Source organism: Dendrobates tinctorius, unplaced genomic scaffold (genome assembly GCF_039654945.1).
Source record: "Dendrobates tinctorius isolate UK_male_01 unplaced genomic scaffold, ASM3965494v1 ptg000129l, whole genome shotgun sequence".
Taxonomy (NCBI): domain Eukaryota; kingdom Metazoa; phylum Chordata; class Amphibia; order Anura; family Dendrobatidae; genus Dendrobates; species Dendrobates tinctorius.
The window spans coordinates 43,144,922-43,168,175 of NW_027361797.1; the positions used below are offsets into that span (position 1 = coordinate 43,144,922).

At 45.7% G+C, this 23,254-nt stretch overlaps 1 protein-coding gene across 1 annotated transcript in view; it reads left to right on the forward strand.

The window, feature by feature from the left end:
- Positions 1-23,254, forward strand: part of DNAH3 (dynein axonemal heavy chain 3) — a 389,800-nt gene that overhangs the window by 298,156 nt on the left and 68,390 nt on the right. Inside the window, exons 44-48 of the mRNA XM_073543189.1 lie at positions 13,391-13,514; positions 14,110-14,266; positions 15,519-15,662; positions 21,292-21,958; positions 22,042-22,207. Of these exons, the coding sequence (XP_073399290.1) occupies positions 13,391-13,514; positions 14,110-14,266; positions 15,519-15,662; positions 21,292-21,958; positions 22,042-22,207 (1,258 nt within the window). The remainder of the gene's footprint in view (positions 1-13,390; positions 13,515-14,109; positions 14,267-15,518; positions 15,663-21,291; positions 21,959-22,041; positions 22,208-23,254) is intronic.

Genomic DNA, 23,254 nt, shown 5'->3' on the forward strand with positions numbered 1-23,254 from the left:
GAAGAAAATTAAGTTAGTCTGACATGACTTATTAGTTACAAACCCATGCTGACTCTGTTTAATCACTTCATTCTTATCCAGGTATTGACATACATGTTGTTTAATAATTTGTTCAAAGATCTTTCCTGGTATAGAAGTCAGACTCACCGGCCTATAGTTGCCTGGGTCCACCTTCTTCCCCTTTTTGAAGATAGGAACAACATTTGCTCTTCTCCAGTCTTCTGGCACTTCTCCTGTTCTCCAAGAATTTTCAAAGATTATGGAGAGGGGTTCAAAAATTTCTTCTGCTATCTCCTTCAGTACTCTGGGGTGTAATTCATCTGGACCTGGAGATTTGAATTCATTTAGGTTAGCTAAGTGTTTCCTCACTATCTTTCTGTTTATAGATATCCTGGATTCTTCTATTCCCTTTATAGGACAGTGAATAACAGTTGATGTTACATTTCCTTTCTGAGAGAAAACAGATGCAATTGGTATATCTAATTCATCCAGAGAATTATGAGTATATTAAAATACTTTATATGTACAAGTTGTTAAAGAAAAACGCCCATATTGAAATATACAGTTTATATATATACATATATATATAAAAAACTATATATATATAGTTTTGCATAACTTGTCATTTATTCATTTAAACCCCTGCTCTTTCTATGCCCAGGAGTCCAGTGGGCGGTCCTAATCAGGGACTGACAGCTATCTAGGTATGCATCGTCATACGAAGAAACTAAGTAGAACCGCCCACTGGCCTCCTAAGCTTAGAAAGAAGTCGGGTTTCATGCATAACATACAAGTTATGCTGAATCTTTTCCTAAATAGTAAACACAGAAAGCAGTCAATCAGTGGTGTGGTCGGGGTTATACAGAGCTTAGCATTCAGAGAACTGCTAGTTTTGCAGCAGATAAGACAATGATTTTATCTAAACTGCAGCAGGTAGCCCAGTAGGTGATACATCACTGGAATCAGGGTCTCTGTACATGTTACTTTTCATGGCAAAAACCTGATGATGGATTCCCTGTAAAGCGAATCATGTACAGCACTAGATCACACGTCATGTGAAATCAGAGTCTGAGCTCGGCTAGGACTATATTTTTGAATGAATTCAAGTTCATCGCCTTTATTTTATTTTTAGTGCTGAAGCATAGATGAAATTACCCCATGCTACAGCATAATTACCAGATCCCCATGAGATCCCCTGGTGATCTGATTAGTCTGGTGCCTTCCCCATGCCCTGAACATGTATAACAGTAATATTCCTCTATTATTGGAGCGTCTGCTTTCATCTTCGCCTCTTGTTATGATCAGATGAGTATGAATGATGCGTATGACGGAACTGAACAGCGAGCAGAGTCAAGCGGCCTCGAAAATATCTGCTGTTTCCAATAAAAAAAAAACCATGAAAGCCGTAAACAGCGGCGCCGCAGAAGTGACTCTCAGCAAGACGCATAATGACTGCTGCCGGAGATGATTTACTCCGTCGCCTCCGACTGTTCAAATCCTATTTCCACTTTTGTGGAAGTTTCCTCAGAGCGGAATAGTTATTTGATGAGCGATACATGACTGCGCAAGAATCCGGCGCATTTACTATATTCACATGCTGCTCGCTGACTATTAACCCCTAGGACACTTGCAGGGCGGCGGAAAACAATTATTCGTACATGTGTGTTGTGTTTCTGTGGCGCCCCCAGGAGTATGGCCGCCACAGTGGCATTGCCTTCCTCCAGGGAGGGTGATGTCATGCCTGGAAGCAATGAAGGGTCTCTCTCGCAGTTAACCTACACATGCAGAGGCGTATCCAGGGGGGGGCTGTCGGGGCAGTTGCCCCGGGCGCAGCCAGCAGGGGAGCGCAGTCGGGCCGCCTAATGCAGCGGTCCGCAGTGTCTCCCCCCCGGCGGCTGCGTTCTGCCGCTCCCCATCCTGTGAGTCGGCTGTTCTCTGTGACGGCTGTCAAGCTGACATATGGCGCAGAGAAGGAGGCCGCGCCGGCTCCCAGGCAGCAATTGTACTGGCGTCTATACAGACGCCTGTACAATTGAAGCTCAGACCGCCGGGTCAGAGCAACGTCAGCAGCATGATCATGTCATGTGATCACGCTGCTGACGTCACTCCCCGGTGCCCAGAGCAAACGCTGGTGGTAAGTGTGCTCCTCTGTGGAGCTGAAGAACCACCGAAGATGGGAGATTGGGGGGTGTTAATGAGTGGGGGGGTTATTGAGTGGGGATGGGGGTTAATGAGTCGGGGGGTTAATGAGTGGGGGTTAAAGTGTGGGGGTTAATGAGTGGAGATGGGGCTTAATGTGGGGATGGGTGTTAATGAGTGGGGGGTTATTGAGTGGAGATGGGGGTTAATGTGGGGATGGGGGTTAATGAGTGGAGATAGGGGTTAAAGTGTGGGGGTTAATGTGGAGATGGGGGTTAATGTGGGGATGGGGTTAATGAGTGTGGGGGTTAATGTGTGGGGGTTAAAGTGTTGGGGTTAATGTGGGGATGGGGGTTAATGAGTGAAGATGGGAGTTAATGTGGGGATGGGGGTTAATGAGTGGAGATGGGGGTTAAAGTGTGGGGGTTAATGTGGAGATGGGGGTTAATGTGGGGATGGGGTTAATGAGTGGGGGGGTTAATATGTGGGGGTTAAAGTGTTGGGGTTAATGTGGAGATGGGGGTTAATGAGTGGGGGTTAATGAGTGAAGGCTGTGGGTTAATGAGTGTGGGGGTTAATGAGTGGAGATGGGGGTTAATGTGGGGATGGGGGTTAATAAGTGGGGGTTTAATGAGTGGAGATGGGGGGTTTAGTGAGTGGAGATGGGGGTTAATGTGTAGGGGGGTTAATGTATGGGGGTTAATGAGTGGAGATGGGGTTAATGAGTGGGAATGGGGGTTAATGAGTGGGGATGGGGTTAATGAGTGGGGATGGGGGTTAATGAGTGGGGGTACATAATGTGTGGGGGGATTTGGGAGTAGGGACGAGGGATTGAGTGGGGATGGGGGATACTTAATGTGTGGAGGGGATTTGGGAGTAGGGACGAGGGATTATTGAGTGGGGATGGGGGATACTTAATGTGTGGGGGGATTTGGAGTGGAGATGGGGGTACTTAATGTGTGTGGTGGATTTGGGATGGGGGGATTTGGAGTGGGGATGGTATTTAACGTGTGGGGAGATTTGAGGACACAAAATGAAGAGTATGTATGAGGGCATATATGAGGAAGCAGTATGGGGGATGAGTGCAGACAGTAAGGGGTGCGAACGGGTGAATGTATGTAGGCACAGTATGGGGAGTGAGGGTGATGGGATGTGAGCAGACACAGTATGGGGAGTCATGGGTATGTGTGAGCAGACAGTATAGAGAGTGAGGGGGTAAATATATGAGGAGACAGTATTGTGAACAGAGGGATGACAGAGGAGACAGTATGAGGAAGGAGGGGAATAGTGTGAGGCGACAGTATATTGCAGACATTTTTATTTAGGAGCATTATAATGACACTTCTATCTTTAAGGGCATCGTGTGGAGAGTTGCTGCAGAAGACCTGAGAAGATGGAAGTCTGCTGAGACGAGATGTGGATGAGAAAACTCATCATGGGGTCGGGACAAGAAGAAGAAAAGGAGAATGACTCCAGAGACGTCGTCTATAAGGTACCTGGATGTAAATATTATTAGTGATACTAATTCTCATGTTTTTATTTGTTAGGAACATTAAAGGGGTTGTCCAGGTTTGTGCTGAGTCTGCAGACATTCTATGTGACTGCAGACTTCTGAATTCTCACAGTGCTCTCTGAACGCTGTCAGGATTCTCTCGTGCCGGTAATTTACATACATGCGGTCACATGCTGACTAGACATGTGTGGCCTCACTTAATGAAAATGAACGGAGCGAGGCCGGGCACATCTAGTCGGAATGTGGACATAAGTATATACATCACAGGCTTGTGCTGTGCTGACTGTACATCGGCAAGGGAGAATCCTAAATGTGTGCAGTGCATTCGTTGTGAGAATTCAGAAGCTGCAATGTCAGGACTCAGCTCTGCAGGTTCCAGTAGTCATCACATGGACTCTTCACTCACATGCGATTTTCATAGTTATGGTCTTGTGACAACGAGCTTCTCATCCTGCTTTCAGTTTTTTACTGAACATTGAGAGGATTAGGGAGAGCAGCTCGTGGCTACATGGCTAAGTGTGCAAGTCACATGTGTACTTTTGGGGGGGGAGGGGGGGGCGCCAAACCAAATTCTTGCCCCGGGTGCCAGAAAGCCTAGATACGCCTCTGTATACATGCAACACAGTTCCACTAACACAGTTCCACTCCAGGCCAGCAGGGGGGACTCTGAACCGGAATTAAGGGGAGGAGTGCTCTCTGAGGGCCAAGAGGAAGGAGTGGTCAGTTAGTGTGAGGAGGGTGAAGTGTGCAGACGTGTGGGAAGAAGTGCGGAGATTGAGCAGAGAGGAAAGGCTCATCTCCAGTGAGAGCGCATGAACTGGAGCCTGGTCTGCACGGTCGTATGGATACTAATGATCCTGCGACAGACACCAGAGGAGTAGGAGGCTGTAAATGCACTACCCCCATCTAAGACTCGGAGGCACAACAGCACGGAGTGAGCCAAGAGAGGAATAGCGGCTACAACTATCTGCCATACGAGGAGTGAGAATAGAAGAGAATTGAGAGGAACTTCAGTGTAATTCAGTACTAGGAGTACTTCACTCAAATAAGCGCTAGGAAGGAGACTGCACAGCCCATCTCCTGAGAGAGAATCCCTGAGTTGCTTCCAGGCTAGCCTGCTCCGGTACCATCTGTATTCAGGATCCTGGACTGCATTTGTCAAGTAAAGGTACAGAAACTGCACCCCGCTGTGTCTTGTCTGCTTCCTACCCTTCCGGCACCGCTACATCCCCGTGCCAATTACATCTACACTGCCCTGGGACTACAGCTTCACCTGTGGGGAGCTTTTACATCTTTGCTGCACCATACTATCAGTCCCAGCGGATCTGCATGCAGCGTCGGCTCAACACCTCCCTTGCCGAACACCACAGGTGGCGTCACGAACTATTCATTCAAACCATTACATTTCCCCCATTACTTGGGCGCCTAGGGCCACGGACCTGGTCCCCGCTGCTGTGCCACATCCCGCTGATACTGGCCCGGTACCGAGTACCCCACAGCCCTGGGAGGGTGACCCAATTTGGCGTCACGAACAGGATTACGGAGCCCGGTAACTCCCGGGTCCTGTGTGCCACAGATTGTGTTTGTGTAAAAGACTGTGTGAAATTGGCGCCATTGCCGCCATTATCCCGCTGATTGGTGCGCGCGGGAAGAAAAGGGGCAGGCCTTCGTGGGAGGAGCCCCTCAGAGAGCGCGAAGCAGTGAAGTCCCGCGCGGGAAGAGGAAAAAGCGCGTGAGAGGTGGGAGGAGCTGAGGCCTACAGCCCGGAGCGTCGGGCCTGCGAAGCGGCCGCCGGTAAGCTCACCCAACCCCCGGCCCTGGCTAACGTTAACTGGGGGAAGAGGATGTCCGCGCCACACAGCAATGCAGCGGCAGATGCCGCCGCCAACCCCTCCGCGCCGTAAGGAGTAGCGCCCACCGCAGCGGTCCCCATAATGCCGCTGTCTATGCCCTACCTTCTGGGTGCAGCATGGCTACTGCAGTATTCAGTGGAGTCACATACCCTGAGTGAATTCAAAGCGAGACTATGCAATTTGTTTGAAGTGTACCCCCTGTCTGAAAGCCAGAAAGTGCACATCCTTATTGGACAGCTAACGGGTGCAGCACAGAGAGAGGTGAAAGCCTGGCAGGACACTGATAAAGAGACTGTTAAAAAAAATTCTAGCCAAGCTGAGAAGCACCTTTTACACCCGCACTGCAGCTAAAATCAAGATGCGATTCTTTGGATGCAAACAGAAGGCGCAGGACAGTATCAGGGACTATGCTCTTAATCTGCAGGAGGTGCTGCGAGCAGTTAAGCGAGTTGATCCTGACAGTGTGAAGGAGGAAGATAAACTGTTAAAGGAGCATTTCATTGAAGGACTCCTATCCAGTACCCACAGAGGACAGTTGCACATCATAACCCTGCAAAACCCTGATCTGGACTTTGCTGATTTCAAGGACAGGGCTTCAGGTACTGCAGGAATCCACTGACAGCCGTCCAGCGCCCCCTAGGCGCCCAGCGATCACCTACCACCAGGAAGCAACGTCTTTCCCTTACATCCCTGTGGAGGGTGATGCACAGACTTTGGATAAAGATCCAACTGAAGAGCTGCGTCTTCAAGTCCAGGAGTTGACTAAAGGAATGGCTGCACTTACTAAAACTGTGCAGTCACTGCAAGTGTCCTCCAAGGAGAAGATCCAGCTGGCTTCCAGTCCAGAGGATGTCCCATGGCTTCGGAAGAAGAGGATTCCGCCCCTCCGTGGGAGAACCAACGATCACTATGACCAGGATGGACGCCCCATCTGTCGTAACTGTCGCAGGCCAGGTCACATTGCCAGGTACTGTCATTTAAACGAGCAACCCCTGCGGCAGAGGGCCAACCCCCAGGAATAGGATCCCCAGGCCCAAAGAACTGGAGAGCCAAGTATGTTGGAGGGAGACCAATCCTTCCAGTGGTGATTGACGGTATCCCCATGAACGCTCTGCTGGACACTGGCTCCCAGGTGACCACTATGCCGTACATTCTTTACAAGAGGTATTGGGCTGATTCTGAACTTACCTGTGGCCCAACTGATGATCTGACCGTAGTTGCCAGTAATGTTCAATCTTTGCCGCAGATTGGATGTAAAGAGATTACTGTTAAAGTGGGTCGGGTAGAGCTAAAATCTCAAGGTCTGATAGTTGTGGATATTGATCGACGTGAATGTAATCCCATGATGACTCTTGGTACCAATGTAATTGAAAATTGTCTTTCCGAGGTTATTGTCTTGTTGCAACAGGTGGCTGAGACTGCTGGTTCCAGTGAACAACGAGTCCTGCAGAAGGAGGTCAGTGCCCTGATGCAAAGACAACAGGTAGAACTCTCTGGCGGAGAAATTGGCAGTGTCAGAGTGAGTGATCCCTTCCCCATTGCAATACTCCCCAGATGTGAAATGTTGATTTGGTGTCAGGCAGCCATAGTTCTCAGAGGGAAAGATTACCAGGCATTGGTAGAACCAGTATACTCTGATAGCAGGCCCACTGTCCTGACAGCCAGAGGGGTGGTTGATGTACGAAAAGGGAGAGTACCTGTACGCCTTTTGAATTGTGGGGAGGAGGAGGCCACAATACCTCGGTACGCCACAGTTGCTAAGCTGCTCACCGTTAATAACAACTCATTGCAGGCAGCAGAGCCCTTGGTCTCATCCGATCTGGTGGAGGACAATGGCTCTGTGAAGCAGCCAGAGGAGTGGTGTCAGCAACTGCAGGTGGGGACTGACTCTACCCCTTCATACCAGAAAAATGGGGTTTACAGAGTGACACAAGAATATGAGCAGGTATTCAGTAAACACCCACTAGATTTTGGGCAGGCAAAAGGGGTTCAACATCATATCCCCACTGGAGATCATCCACCCACTAAAGAAAGGTACCGGCCTATACCCCCAACACAATACCAATGTGCTAAGAGTCTGTTGTGAGAGATGAAGGAAGCTGGGGTTATCAGAGACAGTTGTAGCCCCTGGGCAGCTCCCACAGTTTTTGTAAAGAAAAAGGATGGTACCATGAGAATGTGTGTTGATTACAGGAAAATTAACAGCATTACACATAAAGATGCCTACCCATTACCTAGAATTGAGGAATCATTAGCTGTACTTAAGACTGCTAACTACTTTTCCACCTTGGATCTCACTAGTGGGTATTGGCAGGTTCCCGTGGCAGAGGCAGACAAGGAGAAAACAGCATTTACCACTCCAGTGGGTCTCTGTGAGTTCAACTATATGCCATTCGGGCTCTGCACCGCTCCAGGAACATTTCAACGGCTGATGGAGTGCTGCCTGGGACACATGAACTTTGAAACAGTCCTGTTGTACCTTAATGATGTCATTGTTTTCTCCAAGATGTATGAGGACCATCTGGAACACCTGGCTGAAGTGTTTGAAGCTTTGTCCAATTTTGGCCTGAAGGTGAAGCCTTCCAAATGTCACCTCCTGAAGCCTAAGGTACAGTACCTCGGTCATGTAGTGAGTGCCGAAGGTGTGGCACCAGATCCGGACAAAGTCACAGTCATTCGGGACTGGCCGAAGCCCAGCAACCTCCATGAAGTACGCCAATTCCTTGGACTGGTAGGCTACTACCGAAGATTCATCAAGGGCTTTACCGAAATCGCCACCCCTATGCAAAATCTTCTGGTGGGGCAGTCTAAGGCCAAACAGAAAAATTCCACATTTGAATGGACTGAGGAGTTGGAGAGGTCATTCACCCGACTGAAGATGGCTCTCACAGGAGATGAAGTTCTGGCCTACCCAGATTATGACAAGCCCTTTGTGTTGTACACTGATGCCAGCAACGTAGGACTGGGAGCAGTGCTGTCACAGGTACAGAATGGAAAAGAAAGAGTGATCTCCTACGCCAGCAGGAAGCTGCGTCCCACTGAAAGGAACCCTGACAACTACAGTTCTTTCAAGCTGGAGTTCCTTGCCATAGTCTGGGCTGTCACCGAAAAATTCAAACATTACCTAGCCTCAGCCAAGTTCACCATCTTCACGGACAACAACCCGTTGACTCACTTGGAAACTGCAAAACTGAGTGCACTGGAACAGCGATGGATGGCTCGGCTATCTAACTATGAATTCACCATCAAGTACTGAGCAGGGCACAAGAATGCCAACGCTGATGCGCTGTCCAGGATGCCTAATTTGCCTGATGCAGGAGAAGATCCTGAGGCTCTTGAAGAAATAGAGATACCTCCCTTCCACCGGCCAGTTGCAGCCCAACGGGCCCAAGGAGTGAGAAACAGACGGTCTGACTTGAAAGAGGTCACCCTAAATCCATTGCCTCATCATGACTGGGCAGAAACGCAAGATAGTGACCCTGCAGTCCGCCTGGTGAAGGAGCTACTGTCTGACTCATGCCCAGAGTCGGATGCTCCTGAAGAAACCCTGCAGTTGTGGAAGGAAAGGAGGAGTATCAATGCCCGTACTCATGAGCTGGTCTGGCAGGTGATAGTCCCGAAAAGAGAGGCATCAATGGTCTTGGAAGCATGCCACAATGGAGCTGGTCACTTCAGATGGAAGAAGTTGGAAGCATTGCTCCGGGAGATATTCTACTGGGCTGGTATGAGGAAAGCCATTGAAAAGTGGTGCCGGGAGTGTGGACAATGTAGCATGCAGCCAATAGTAACCAAACAGCCACTCGAGTTGGAAGCCCTGGACCATGTGAAGCTGGTTCCAAGCCAGTCAGGCTACATCTGTGCTCTTACCATCGTTGACCACTACTCAAGATTCCTGGTAGTTGTGCCTGTCAAAGATCAAACAGCCAGGACAGCAGCCATAGCATTCCAACAGCACTTCTGTTCTGTAGACCACATGGATATCCTGAGCAAGTGCTTACAGATAAAGGTCCAGCTTTCGAGGCAGAAGTGTTCCAGGAATTCTGTAACTTGTATGGTTGCAAGAAGATCAGGACAACCCCTTATCATCCACAGACCAATGGCATGTGTGAGAAGATGAACCATGTAGTGATTGACCTGCTGAAGACATTGCCTTTGGAGGAGAGAAATCTGTGGCCAGGAAAGTTGCCAGATCTGGTAGACCTCAACAACCATATTCCAGTGAACTCCACCAACTGTACCCCAGCCTATTTAATGAGAGCAAGGCCTGGTAAGCTGCCTATTGATTTGGACATGGGAGTCCTGACACCTGAAGTAACGTCACCAGATGCTGACTGGGATACAGAAAGAAAACAACGGTACAGAAGAGTACAAGAGTGTGTGGAAAAGAGTCTAGCTCAGGCAAGACAAAAGCAGGAAAGGCACTACAATCAGCATGCATCTGCAGTTCCCTTGTCACCAGGAGAGCAAGTCTTAAAAAGAAAAAGAAGATTGCATAAATTGGATGACCAATGGGAAGCTGAACCTTACACTATTGTACCCTAAAACTTTGACAATACCAAGGTGTGCCTTATTAGCAAAGATGGAGGAGAAACCTCAGCAGCCGTATCAAGGAATCATTTGAAATTATGCCCTGACCAGTTAAGAGAAAGAATGGAAGAACAAGATAACATCCAACCCCTAGAAGAAGAAAAGGTCAGCACTATACTTGGAGAATTCCCTGCAAGTTGGACTAAAGTAAATGATGCTATAGTGGTGCCAGTGTTGACATTTCCCCAATTGGTAGCACAGGAAGATGTGATTCAAGAAAATCCTGAGGATCAGGAAAATCAGGCAGCAGATGCCACACCAGCAGTTGAGCCAGAGAACCCTTGCCCTGCCAGTGGTGAACCTGTTGTGCCCATGGTGAGTCTAAGAGTTCCTAGACCATCTAGTATCCCTGTGCCATGCAGAACCACCAGTAGTGTATCCAGTGCATTACACACTACACCAGTATTACGCAGGTCTACCCGTACCACACAAGGTATACCACCCATTAGGTTCCGCATATAAAGTAATATCACTGTTGAAATGTATATATGTAACTGTTTTCAAGTTTTGTGCCTACAGGTAACCTGTAAGAGTTTCCTTTAAAATTTTCCAGTTTTTACCTTGTTTCATGGACACTGAACCACAGGACTGTGTATGGTCAAAAACTTTCTTTGTAATTAGTTCACCATTTGCCCAGGAATGGACCATGGACATTGATGCTTGGACTTGTCATCATAGGACTGTTTTGGAGCTTGTGGTTTTTGTACATTTTTCATTTTTCAAATCTTGTACAATTATAATTGTTTACATTGTTTAACTGTAATATGTTTTCATTTTTTGTTCAGCCCAGGAGTGCTGACTTGCACTAGGGGGGAATGTGGCGCCCCCAGGAGTATGGCCGCCACAGTGGCATTGCCTTCCTCCAGGGAGGGTGATGTCATGCCTGGAAGCAATGAAGGGTCTCTCTCGCAGTTCACCTATACATGCAACACAGTTCCACTCCAGGCCAGCAGGGGGGACTCTGAACCGGAATTAAGGAGAGGAGTGCTCTCTGAGGGCCAAGAGGAAGGAGTGTTCAGTTAGTGTGAGGAGGGTGAAGTGTGCAGACATGTGGGAAGAAGCGCGGAGATTGAGCAGAGAGGAAAGGCTCATCTCCAGTGAGAGCGCATGAACTGGAGCCTGGTCTCCACGGTCGTATGGATACTAATGGTCCTGCGACGGACACCAGAGGAGTAGGAGGCTGTAAATGCACTACTGGGTCGCCCTCCCAGGGCTGCGGGGTACTCAGTACCGGGCCGGTATCAGTGGGATGTGTCACAGTGGCGGTGACCCAGACCGTGGCCCTGGGCGCCCAAGTAATAGGAAGATGTGAATGGTTTGAATGTTATTAAATGAATAGTTCGTGACGCCACCTGTGGTGTTCGGCAAGGGAGGTGTTAAGCCGACGCTGCGGACAGATCCTCTGGGACAGATGGTGTGGTGCAGCAAGGATGGTATAGCCCTCCACAGGCAGGGCTGTTGTCCCAGGGCAGTGTAGATGTGGAGACGCTTAGATGGTGTAGTGTCCGGCGCAGGGGATGTAGCAGTGCCAGGCGAATGGACACAGCAAGGAATGGAGGACACCAGGGCATGTAGTTCCAAAGCTTTACTCAGTCTGTAGTGCCCGCTTCTGTGCCGTGTCCTCCGGGTCAGGGACTCAGTCAACCTCCAGGCAAGATGGAATGCTCCCTTCCACACTCCGCCAACTTATGTGCCTTTCCTGAACGTCTCCTCTATAGCGCCTTTAAGTGTGAAGATCTCCTAGTACTGTGTTACACTGGAGTTCTTCCTGACAGATGTTTCCAAGAACTCTACTTGCACGGCAGACAGCTGTAGCCTGCTTCGGGGACTCTCTACTCCTAAGTCCCGGCTCTCTATCAGTGTTGCTGTTGTTCCCTCAAGTCTTAGATGGGAGTAGTACATTTACAGCTCACTACTCCACCGGTGTCTGCTGCAGAACCATTAGTGTCCATACAACCTCGGGGACCAGGCCCCGGCCTTGCGCTTAGAACTTCTAAGCAGGGTTCTTCCTCTAACCCACGTCCTCTGTGTTCCCTTTTACTCCTACGTTCCGTACTTGTCTTTTCCCTTCTATGGAAGCTCAGGCTTCATTTCAATGTCCTTCTCCTTTCCTTTCCCGTGCCAGCTGGCTCAGATCACTGAGGCAGCTGCAGCACTCCTTCCTCCATCCCTCTTCCAGGGATCCCCACTCCTCCCGAGTGGCTTCCTCTCTCCTACTCCACCTCTGAACTCGACTGAACGACTGACCTGTAATCCTAAACCATCCCGCTCCTTTATGTATTCTCAACTCCACCCATCTCCCAGCATGTCTAGTGTTCCAAGCAGGGAACCACCAAAGGTGCTCTGCTTCTCTCTAAGCAAGGAGCCGCAATGTGGTTTTGCTGAACTACTCTATTGTGTGGGGTGCGAGTGTTGGAGCATGGTCAGGAACCCCCATCTTACCTGGATGGTGGGGCACCACACCTTAGGAGAAGGTGTAGTACCTCTGTGGTGACTGAGCCTCAGGGGCGCCACATTACCACCATCTAAGACTCGGAGGCACAACAGCACGGAGTGAGCCAAGAGAGGAATAGCGGCTACAGCTGTCTGCCATACGAGGAGTGAGAATAGGAGAGAATTGAGAGGAACTTCAGTGTAACTCAGTACTAGGAGTACTTCACTCAAATAAGCGCTAGGAAGGAGACTGCACAGCCCATCTGCTGAGAGAAAATCCCTGAGTTGCTTCCTGGCTAGCCTGCTCCAGTACCATCTGTAATCAGGATCCTGGACTGCATTTGTCAAATAAAGGTACAGAAACTGCACCCCGCTGTGTCTTGTCTGCTTCCTACCCTTCTGGCACCGCTACATCCCCGTGCCAATTACATCTACACTGCCCTGGGACTACAGCTTCACCTGTGGGGAGCTTTTACATCTTTGCTGCACCATACCATCAGTCCCAGCAGATCTGCATGCAGCGTCGGCTTAACACCTCCCTTGCCGAACACCACAGGTGGCGTCACAAACTATTCATTCAAACCATTACATTTCCCCCATTACTTGGGCGCCCAGGGCCACGGACCGGGTCCCCGCTGCTGTGACACATCCCACTGATACTGGCCCGGAACCGAGTACCCCACAGCCCGGGAGGGCGACCCATTTCCTATAGTGTTCTCCTTTTATAAGACTCTTGTGGTCTCGGCATGAGTGCCGTGGACGGATCATTTCTACATTACTGATATATGCACAGGTCCCTCCCTGACTATTCTCTTTTTTTCATTCTTCTTTATGCTTTGTGACATTACATCCTTTTTTTTTGCAGGTCGCTTCACTCGCCACTTGAACATAGTTTCTATCAACGCTTTTGACGATGAAACATTGACAAAAATATTTTGCTCCATATCAGACTGGCATTTTGGCAAAGGATTTGATATTTCATTTCTCAGGTATTTGCTATGAAGAGTGTACTTCATGTTCTACAATGTAAAAGAACCACCCACTGGACTCCTAAGTGAAGAAATAGCAAGGATTTAATGAATACAATACAAGTTATATTGAATCTTTTCATACATACTTACTTTGTATAAGTTTTATAGAGAGTCAGTATAACTTGTTTTTTTTTCTTTTTTTTTTCATTTCAATCCCTACTCTTTTTGTGCTTAAGAGTCCAGTGGGCGATCCTAATCAGTGATTGACATTGACTTCTATTCTTCATATGAAATTAACCCCAGAGTATATGCATTTGTCTGAGATAGAAAATTACATTGTGAGCCCAGTCGACATGTTTCTACATCTGACCTACAACTATTTGGGGTCCTCAGTCTCCATCCACCTTGGTGAGCCAGCTACTAGCCGTCGTAACCATTTGGTCACACATTTGCACAGCTCTCTCGTCTTATTATTATTTAATGATGTTATTATGCAATATTAGTATATGATTGTTAGTAGTGTTATTAATTATAGTATTCTAAATATCTGTTTTCTGAAAGGGACATTTACTAATTTTGATTTGGAAGATTAACATTATGTGTTCGCTTTCAGATCGGGAAAACTTATGATACAAGCCACTATGGCCATCTACAAAACAGCTGTTGAAAATTTCCTGCCAACTCCTTCCAAATCTCATTATGTTTTTAACTTGCGAGACTTCTCCCGGGTTGTGCGAGGAGTGCTGCTGTGTCCTCACACTCACCTACAGGTGACTCAGAGTTAATATTCTATGGGTTTGTATACTACCGTATATATGTTTGAACCAGTGATCCCTTTAAAAAAACTGTTTCTTCTGTTAAAACCCTACTGCTATCCATATTCATGTCTCATGGAAGTGCATTGCAAGAGAAAGTAATTTTTTTTATAATTTTAGATTCGGGCTTAGGTGTTGCCTTCTTCATTGCCAAGTATCCATGAGCATAGTCAGAGTTGCTCGGACAGCTCTAACTATATGTGGGGAAAGCCATGGGGAGCGTACGTCACTTAATCCCAGTACAGGTGGTGCCAATAGAGAGTCTGCCTTTGTCCTAGAAAGCAACGGTCTTATGTAGGTTGGCACTATATTCTATCTTTACACTTGCAGCACTGTACTCGCAGCAGGAGCTGCCTGCCTATGCTTCTGAGAGCGCCTGCTGCAAGTGTAAAGAGAGGCCATGTTGCCAATCTGGGGATGACCGTTGTTTTGTATGAGCGTTGGAAGAAGGTGACATTAAATTAAGAGGATGATATCTGCGGAAAATGATAATGAGAGAGCAATGATAATGGAGAGGGTGAAGTAACACTCAAGGAGGAAGAGAGATGATACTGGAGAGGGGTGAGAGTAGAGGACATGATACTTGGGGGGGGGGGGGGGGAGGAATAAATAATGCCTGAAAGGAGGGAGAAAGATTACACCTCAGGGGTGGGAAGAGGAAGGAGAGGTGATACCTGGCAGGTAAGGTGAGAAGATGGATAAATAATAAACCTGTGAGTTTTACTATGGAGGAAAGTGAGATGATACTGATTTGGGGATGTATTTTTATGGGAAGGTCAGCAAATGGTATTTGGAGAGGAATGATACCTTGGGAGAAGAAGGAGATCTGATACCTATAAATGGGGGATAAGATGTGGAGAGGTGCTGTAAAATCTGGGGGAAGGAGAAAAACTAGATGCAAGAGATGTTGGATTTGGTGAGGTGTTACCTTAGTATGGGAGGATGATACCTTTGGGGTTGGAGATAACACCTTAGGTTGAGATGATCCAAGGTAATAAAGAGGAGAAGAAGAAACATTTTGGACAGCGGTGTACGTATCCTTACATGATCCTGAGGGGGAGAGACGATCTTCATTTGGTAGATGAGTAACATGTAGGAGACAAAGCAAAGAAAGTGCAACTACAGAATCAGTACTTTGTCTTTGGTCTCCTACATCATGAACTAGTAATCCTGAATTCATTCTGATATTTTTTCTTATGTTTTTCAGGACAATGATAAGTTAATCAGACTTTGGATACATGAGGTTTACCGTGTATTTTATGACCGCCTGATTGATCCGGACGATAGGAAGACTTTCTTCCGTATGGTCAAAGAGACATCTTCTAATTTCTTTAAGCAGAGTGTTGACAAGGTGCGGTCCTTTGATTTGTTCTGGTCAGAATTGTGGTGTCACCAAGTGGAGTTATGATATTACCACGATTGACGAAGGGAACATTCCAGTCATTCATATAAGTGACTTCGTAATACATGGATAGGCTGAGATTGCCAGAGATGGAGCCACTCTAGCTGATATAAGTGGGGATCCCAAGCTGTGAAGCCCCTTTAAGTCATGTATTTCCTCTAATAGAGCATATGGAATGGGTTATCTATATGAGAAACCTCCGTTAAATAATTATTCTTTCAACAGATTCTTTAAGTTTACTTATAGATAAATCTTATTACTAATCCTAACCGCTAGAGCTTGATTGTAGCCAAGCTGCATTTACCCATATGTATTACGGTATTAGTTTAGTTTCTCCATAAAGGATGTTTAGGAAGGAACGAAGAGGTTTTGGAGGAATCAAAATACACTTGTCTTGACATCTTGCTGCCATCATGCCCAGGTTTTTGTCAGAGTGAATTCATATAAAAAAACCCTAAAGTTTAAAGTACTGTAACACTCCTTTTTTCAGTTTATTCAGTCACTAGTAATTCATCTAGTAATATCTTATGTAGTTGTTCCTTTCTATCTGAAATTTTATGGTACACTTCTATCTAGTTAGATCCTGTGAGCATGGGGGATCCCATGAAAATTACATGTCTTTATTTTCCCTTCACGGGGTCATCATTTCAGTTACCAAAAGCTCTTGAATGATGAAATTGCATGTGATGTACTAAAAGTTTTCTCCACAGGAGAAGTTAGTTGAGAACACATATCACAGTTGATGATGATGATTACGCAGCTAGTTATAATGTAGGAAATCACAATTCAGTCTTCTGTATACTGGTAATATTCTAGCTCATTTACAGTATCTGCTGTAGTTATAGTGTTACCACAGCAAATAGAGTTGGTACTGGTTCTCGGTGGTCATGTGATTCTGTGCTGAAGCATCATGAGATTGATAGCAGAGCTCAGAAAAGAAAGAAACAGAGTGAAATTTGAAGTTCAAGATGGAGTCTGAAGAGAAGAAAATTGGTTTGAATTGCACTGGAGTAAGAAGTGTAGAGATTTATAAGCAATAAGGTTGTGGGTGGGTGCAGGGATAAAAAAAACAGATCTCTTTTTATAGTAGCCATTATGTACTATAGATTACCATTTAGAAATACATGTACATGTGTTAGACAAATGGTGCCATTTGTATATTGATTAAACTGATTTTTTTCAATTCCTTTTTGTTAGAAGACTCCCTCTCCAGAAGTTAGCTAATCGCAGGACCTTCTGTTGCTTAGATCCCCAAATGATCATCTCTAATCTTTAGATTAACCTAAATGTTTAATCTTCCTGCAGCACCACCTCAGGTGAAATGAAGCATTACACTTTGCCCACTGTGCTGTCTGTTTAATACATAGACATGTTGGGTCCTAAAGGGTACAGTGTGAATAATTTTCTAGTTTATTGCAGGGGGTTCGTTACTTACCATAATTAATTTTACCGTCAAATTTTAGCAACTATTTTTTTTTTTTAAAACAGAAAGTAATTGAAGACAATATTTTTTAATAGTGGGCAATTCCTTTAGTGAGTCATTGTGCGCTTTTTACTAAACAAAGACTTTAATCATTATCTGTGTCGTTAAAAAGCCAGGAAAAAATGAAAAAGGATTTAGACAATTTGCATATTAATAGGTTCAACGTTTAGAAAGCAGATATGGATTAGAGACGTTTCATTATGACATACATTATACGGTGCAACAAATGCAACTTCAATATATACTTTTTGGCTGAGCTCTACTTTTCACTGAGTTAAACTGGCTATACACATTAGTTAGCATTCAGTGGACGGCTATCAGTCCGACTCCTCAATACACTGTTGCACTCAGCCCGGCTGAGTAATTCTGCGCCCTCTATGTGGGACACTGATGCACTCAGCACAGCTGAGTAATCCTGCACCCTCTATGTGGGACACTGATGCACTCAGCACAGCTGAGTAATCCTGCACCCTCTATGTGGGACACTGATGCACTCAGCACAGCTGAGTAATCCTGCACCCTCTATGTGGGACACTGATGCACTCAGCACAGCTGAGTAATCCTGCGCCCTCTATGTAGGACACTGATGCACTTAGCACAGCTGAGTAATCCTGCGCCCTCTATGTGGGACACTGATGCACTCAGCACAGCTGAGTAATCCTGCACCCTCTATGTGGGACACTGATGCACTCAGCACAGCTGAGTAATCCTGCACCCTCTATGTGGGACACTGATGCACTCAGCACAGCTGAGTAATCCTGCACCCTCTATGTGGGACACTGATGCACTCAGCACAGCTGAGTAATCCTGCACCGTCTATGTGGGACACTGATGCACTCAGCACAGCTGAGTAATCCTGCGCCCTCTATGTGGGACACTGATGCACTCGGCACAGCTGAGTAATCCTGCGCCCTCTATGTGGGACACTGATGCACTCGGCACAGCTGAGTAATCCTGCGCCCTCTATGTGGGACACTGATGCATTCGGCACAGCTGAGTAATCCTGCGCCCTTCTATGTGGGACACTGATGCATTCGGCACAGCTGAGTAATTCTGCGCCCTCTATGTGGGACACTTGTGCACTCGGTATGGCTGAGTAATCCTGCACCCTCTATGTAGGACACTGTTGCACTCAGCATGCCTGAGTAATCCTGCACCCTCTATGTGGGACACTGATGCACTCAGCACAGCTGAGTAATTTTGCGCCCTCTATGTGGGAGCGTCTGCCAGATTCATCTGGCTGCGACTTATTTTCCTGACATAAAAAACAATTGGTCGATGGAATACCAACTGCCCGATCCTCATGTTTTCAGACATAATCTGTCGGGGGACAGTCAAGAAGCCTCCATACACCTTAGATGGTTGGCAGATTCCACCAAAATCAGAATTACCTGCAAGATCACAAAACCTTCTATCTAACCTAATTCTTATCTTTTTAATTATATTCTCATCATGTACTCTTCAGTATTTGGCTTGATATACTTTCTATTGATGTAGGTTTAATCAGGACCTTATTAAAAAGTTTAGTGATTGTCTAGATCAGTGTTTCTCAACTCCAGCCCTCAAGAGCCACCAACAAGTCAAGTTTTTAGAATTTCCTTAGTATTGCACAGGTGATAATTTCATCACCTGCTCAAGTATTAGTTCCATCACCTATGCAATACTAAGGGAATCCTGAAAACATGACCTGTTGGTGGGTCTTGAGGACTGGAGTTGAGAAACATTGGTCTAGGAAATCCATGAGCATCCTACGAGACAACTTTTCAAAGGAACCTGCCAGTATTGAGCATAGCGTGGCCTTGCTTAGCGAAAAGAGCTTGTCCCATTTGGGATTTTATGGCATATCTTATGGATATTCCATAAAACTGCTTATATAGAGAGAAACTGGGAAAAGTGTCAAATTAAAAACAAATTAATATGAGTGATTTTTCGTAGTTCTGAAAGGCAGTAAAATTTTCAGTCTGTCTGTGCAGATATTTAGGAACCAATTTATTTTAGTGTTGGAAGAATTTCACGTTGGCGTCATTGCCTGACATGTTACTAATGATCTTCACAAATCATTTCCAGAAACTTCACGGCAGAAATTTATCAGAAATGAAAGTCCATTTAGTAAAATGTCAAATGATGGCTTCACCCTCCAGAATTACCAACACTCAAGAGGAAAAATTAGCAATGCAAATTTTGTAACAAATTTTGTAAAGCTATGAGTCGGTTTACGTACTGATTTTACGTCCATCAATTGAAGATTAAAAACTTCTTAAAGGGAATCTGTCAGTAGGTTTTTGCTATATAATTTGAGAGTAGTATAACATAGGGCAAGAAAGCCTGATTGCACAGATGTATCACTTACTGGTCTGCTTGGTTTAGTTTTCATAGAATATTTGTTTTGTCTGAAAATACATCAAGAAAATATGGCCAAAAGTAAGTAAATCAATCTAAATAAATAATAATCTTTATATAGCGCTAACATTTTCCGCAGCGCTTTACAGTTTGCACACATTATCACCACTGTCCCCGATGGGGCTCACAATCTAAATTCCCTATTAGTATGTCTTTAGAATGTGGGAGGAAACCCACGCAAACACGGGGAGAACATACAAACTCCTTGCAGATGTTGTCCTTGGTTGGATTCGAACCCAGGACCCCAGCGCTGCAAGGCTGCAGCACTAACCACTGGGCCACCGTGCTGCCCTAAATTAATTAATTAAGAATATATAAAAAAAAAATAATTGACAAAAAGGCACGGTGAGCTATCACTAAGGCTATGTGCACACGCTGCGGTTTTTGCTGCGGATCCGCTGCGGATTTGGCCGCTGTAGATCTGCAGCAGTTCTGCAGACATTGTATAGTAGCATGTAAGTCTATGTGATTTACATTCTGCTGTGCACATGCTGCGGATTTTCAACTGCAGAAAAGCTGTGGTTTTGAATCCGCAGAAAGAATTGATATGTCAGTTCTTTCTGCGGATTCCGCTGCGGTTTGCCACCTATTCCATTGTCCAGGTGGCAAACAGCAGGGGAAAACCGCTGGCCAATCCGCAGGTAAAACCGCAGGTCATTTTAGCTGCGGTTTTACCTGCGGATCCGCAGATACAAATCCGCGGGTGAATCCGCAGAGTCTGCACATAGCCTTAAGGTGACACATAAACAGCAGGAGGAGATGAAATAATTATTTGATAATAAATATGGCAATATTTGCAAACAGCATAAGTATCTAAGTAAGAGCCAATAGGCCAAATATATTATGCATTATTGCCAAAGTGAATGAACAAAATAGAAAATCACAAAGAAAATAACATATGAATATCTGTATTCATCTCCTCCTACTGCTGGTGTGGCTTCAGGTCCCAATACGAGTTTCGGCGTATAGCCTTCATCAGGTACTTCCCGCATCTGTTGCTGCTGTCTAACAGCTGTAGGGATTCGATCATATTATTCGAGCACGCCCAAGATATTCAGATAACACCCGAGCATGCTCAGATAACACCTTATCCGAGCACATTCGCTCATCTCTAGTTATTATACCTTCTCAACAATATCTATTCCAAGTCTAAACCTCTCTCGCTTTACTTAAGTACCCTATACACATTAGATTAAAGTCAGACAAAGCCATCAATATCCAAATATCCGCCAACAGTCTCATGTGTATGGTGCCCTCCTGACTCTCCTCTGACAGGGAGGAAAAGGATCTGGTACTTTGGATTTCACCCGGCTGATCTTTTTATCCAAAGAAGTCTGGCAGCGGCTGTCTCACAGATAACACAGAGGTGTTCGGCCAAGTTGAGCATTCCTGTGGATGTAGGAGAGGTAGCTGTCTGCTGAACGACTCTTCAAAAACATTGTTACCACCCTGGAGAAATAGAATTACTCCTTCATAAATCCATAGTGCCATGACGCTTTTGCATGAAAACAGATGAATGTTTGATATATAAAATCTTTATTGGTATGCCATTGTATGGGCACCAAAAGTAATTCTAACTTGTCATGAATGAGGGGTGCAAAACCAGGTTTTTGGTGAAAGAACATATACGTGTTAAGTTAAATGAGTTACCGTCAGCGAGCAATCATACTGATTATCATGTTTCTTGTCCTCCAGGTTCTAAGCCACTTGACACCTACTGGAAAAGTGGTCGATGACAACATTAGAAGCCTCTTCTTTGGAGACTTTTTTAAGCCTGACAGTGACTCTAAAATATATGATGAAATAACAGATCTGAAACACTTAACGTCAGTCATGGAATATTACCTAGATGAATTTAATAATGTAAGCAAAGCTCCGATGTCTTTGGTCATGTTTAAGTTCGCCATCGAACACATCTCAAGAATCTGTCGCGTGTTGAAACAAGACAACGGTCATCTCCTCCTGGTTGGAATCGGGGGAAGCGGTAGACAGAGCGCTACCAAACTGGCCACCTTCATGAACGCATTTGAGCTCTTTCAAATAGAAATAACAAAGAATTACACCATAAACGAATGGCGCGATGACATCAAGAAAGTTATGTTACAGGCTGGGGTGGCTGGGAAGAACACAGTCTTCCTGTTTTGCGACAATCAAATTAAAGATGAGGTGTTCGTTGAAGATATCAACATGTTATTAAACACCGGAGATGTCCCTAATATTTTCCCAGCAGATGAGAAAGCAGAAATAGTTGAGAAAATGCAGTCCATTGCAAGAACGGAAGGGAAAAAGATTGAAGCTACTCCTATGGCTATGTACAACTACTTCATCGAGAGAGTCAAGGCTAACTTACACATTGTGCTGGGTGAGGAGACTTGAGTATGGCTGGTTTAATCCAAGCACTACTTGAGCTGATTGTAACAATGAATTATGTTATTTTTCTATTAGCAATGAGCCCCATTGGTGATGCCTTCCGAAATCGGCTGAGAATGTTTCCATCACTGATCAATTGTTGCACCATTGACTGGTTCCAGACTTGGCCCACTGATGCCTTAGAAATGGTGGCAAACAAGTTCTTAGAAGATGTGGACCTTGAGGATGACATTAGAAAAGAGTATGTTGTGCAGATGGTTAAGGTGTTTTTCTGTGTTAAATAAAGTATTTTCTTAGGGGGATGAAACATATAGCTATGGCTTATTGAAGGATATCACGGCCTGCTGGGTTGCTTTTTCACAACAGCTGGAGAAACACAGGTTGATGAACACAACTCCACAACATTATCTGGACAACACTGCCACCGCTAAACTAAAATCTGTGCATGTCCCTGCTCTTCCCTCTGTGCTACAATATATCACCAGCCTGTCATTCAACATCCGTACCTGACCCTGCTCATATTGGCATCTGCTGCTGTTGCCCGGTGTCCGTGCACTGAGTCTGTGGATTCTGCGGGAGATAGATGAGTCGGTGACATCTGCTTTGCTGGCTGGCGCAGGTGCTGTCCCAGCAAATAGTTGCAACACCCTTTCTGTGGTGGACGTCCATCTAAGTGTATTAGTGTTGTTGAGGAAGCCACCAAGCCAGGTTAGTAATGTTTTTGATGATCAGCATTTTTGGGGATGGTCAGAAAATGCATTTAGTTTTCCTTGCTATGACTTACACGAAACAGCACACCCTATTTAAACTCCCAGGAGTTGCCAGTTATTGTTTGGTTTACTCTGGTTTGCTTTTCCTGATGTTTTGGTTACAAGCTGGATCAGCTTCAAACTTTATCTGATATTTGACACAGCTTGATTTTGACCTTTTTTTTTTTTTACTTGGCTCTGACTGGTACTTGACCCTGGAAATTCCCTTGACTTTACTACGTTTCCTAGTTTTGTCCCTATTTTTGATACTCCAGTTATTGGCTTGTTTAGTTTTTCTACCTCAAACTCACTCCTTCGGCCTGCAGCTACTCCATGCATGCAAACCAGGGGGCTCTGTTGTAAGTCCACATCCCTCTATACAGGGTCTAAAGAGGTTGGTCACTTTTTTTGGTTAATGCAACTTTCTTCTCAAACTGAACAGCATCTCTGTCCATAGAATGGCTACTGTTGGAGGAGAATGTGACAAAACCAATCCATCAGCCTCCTCCCATAGAAATGCAGCTTTCATGTATAAAGTA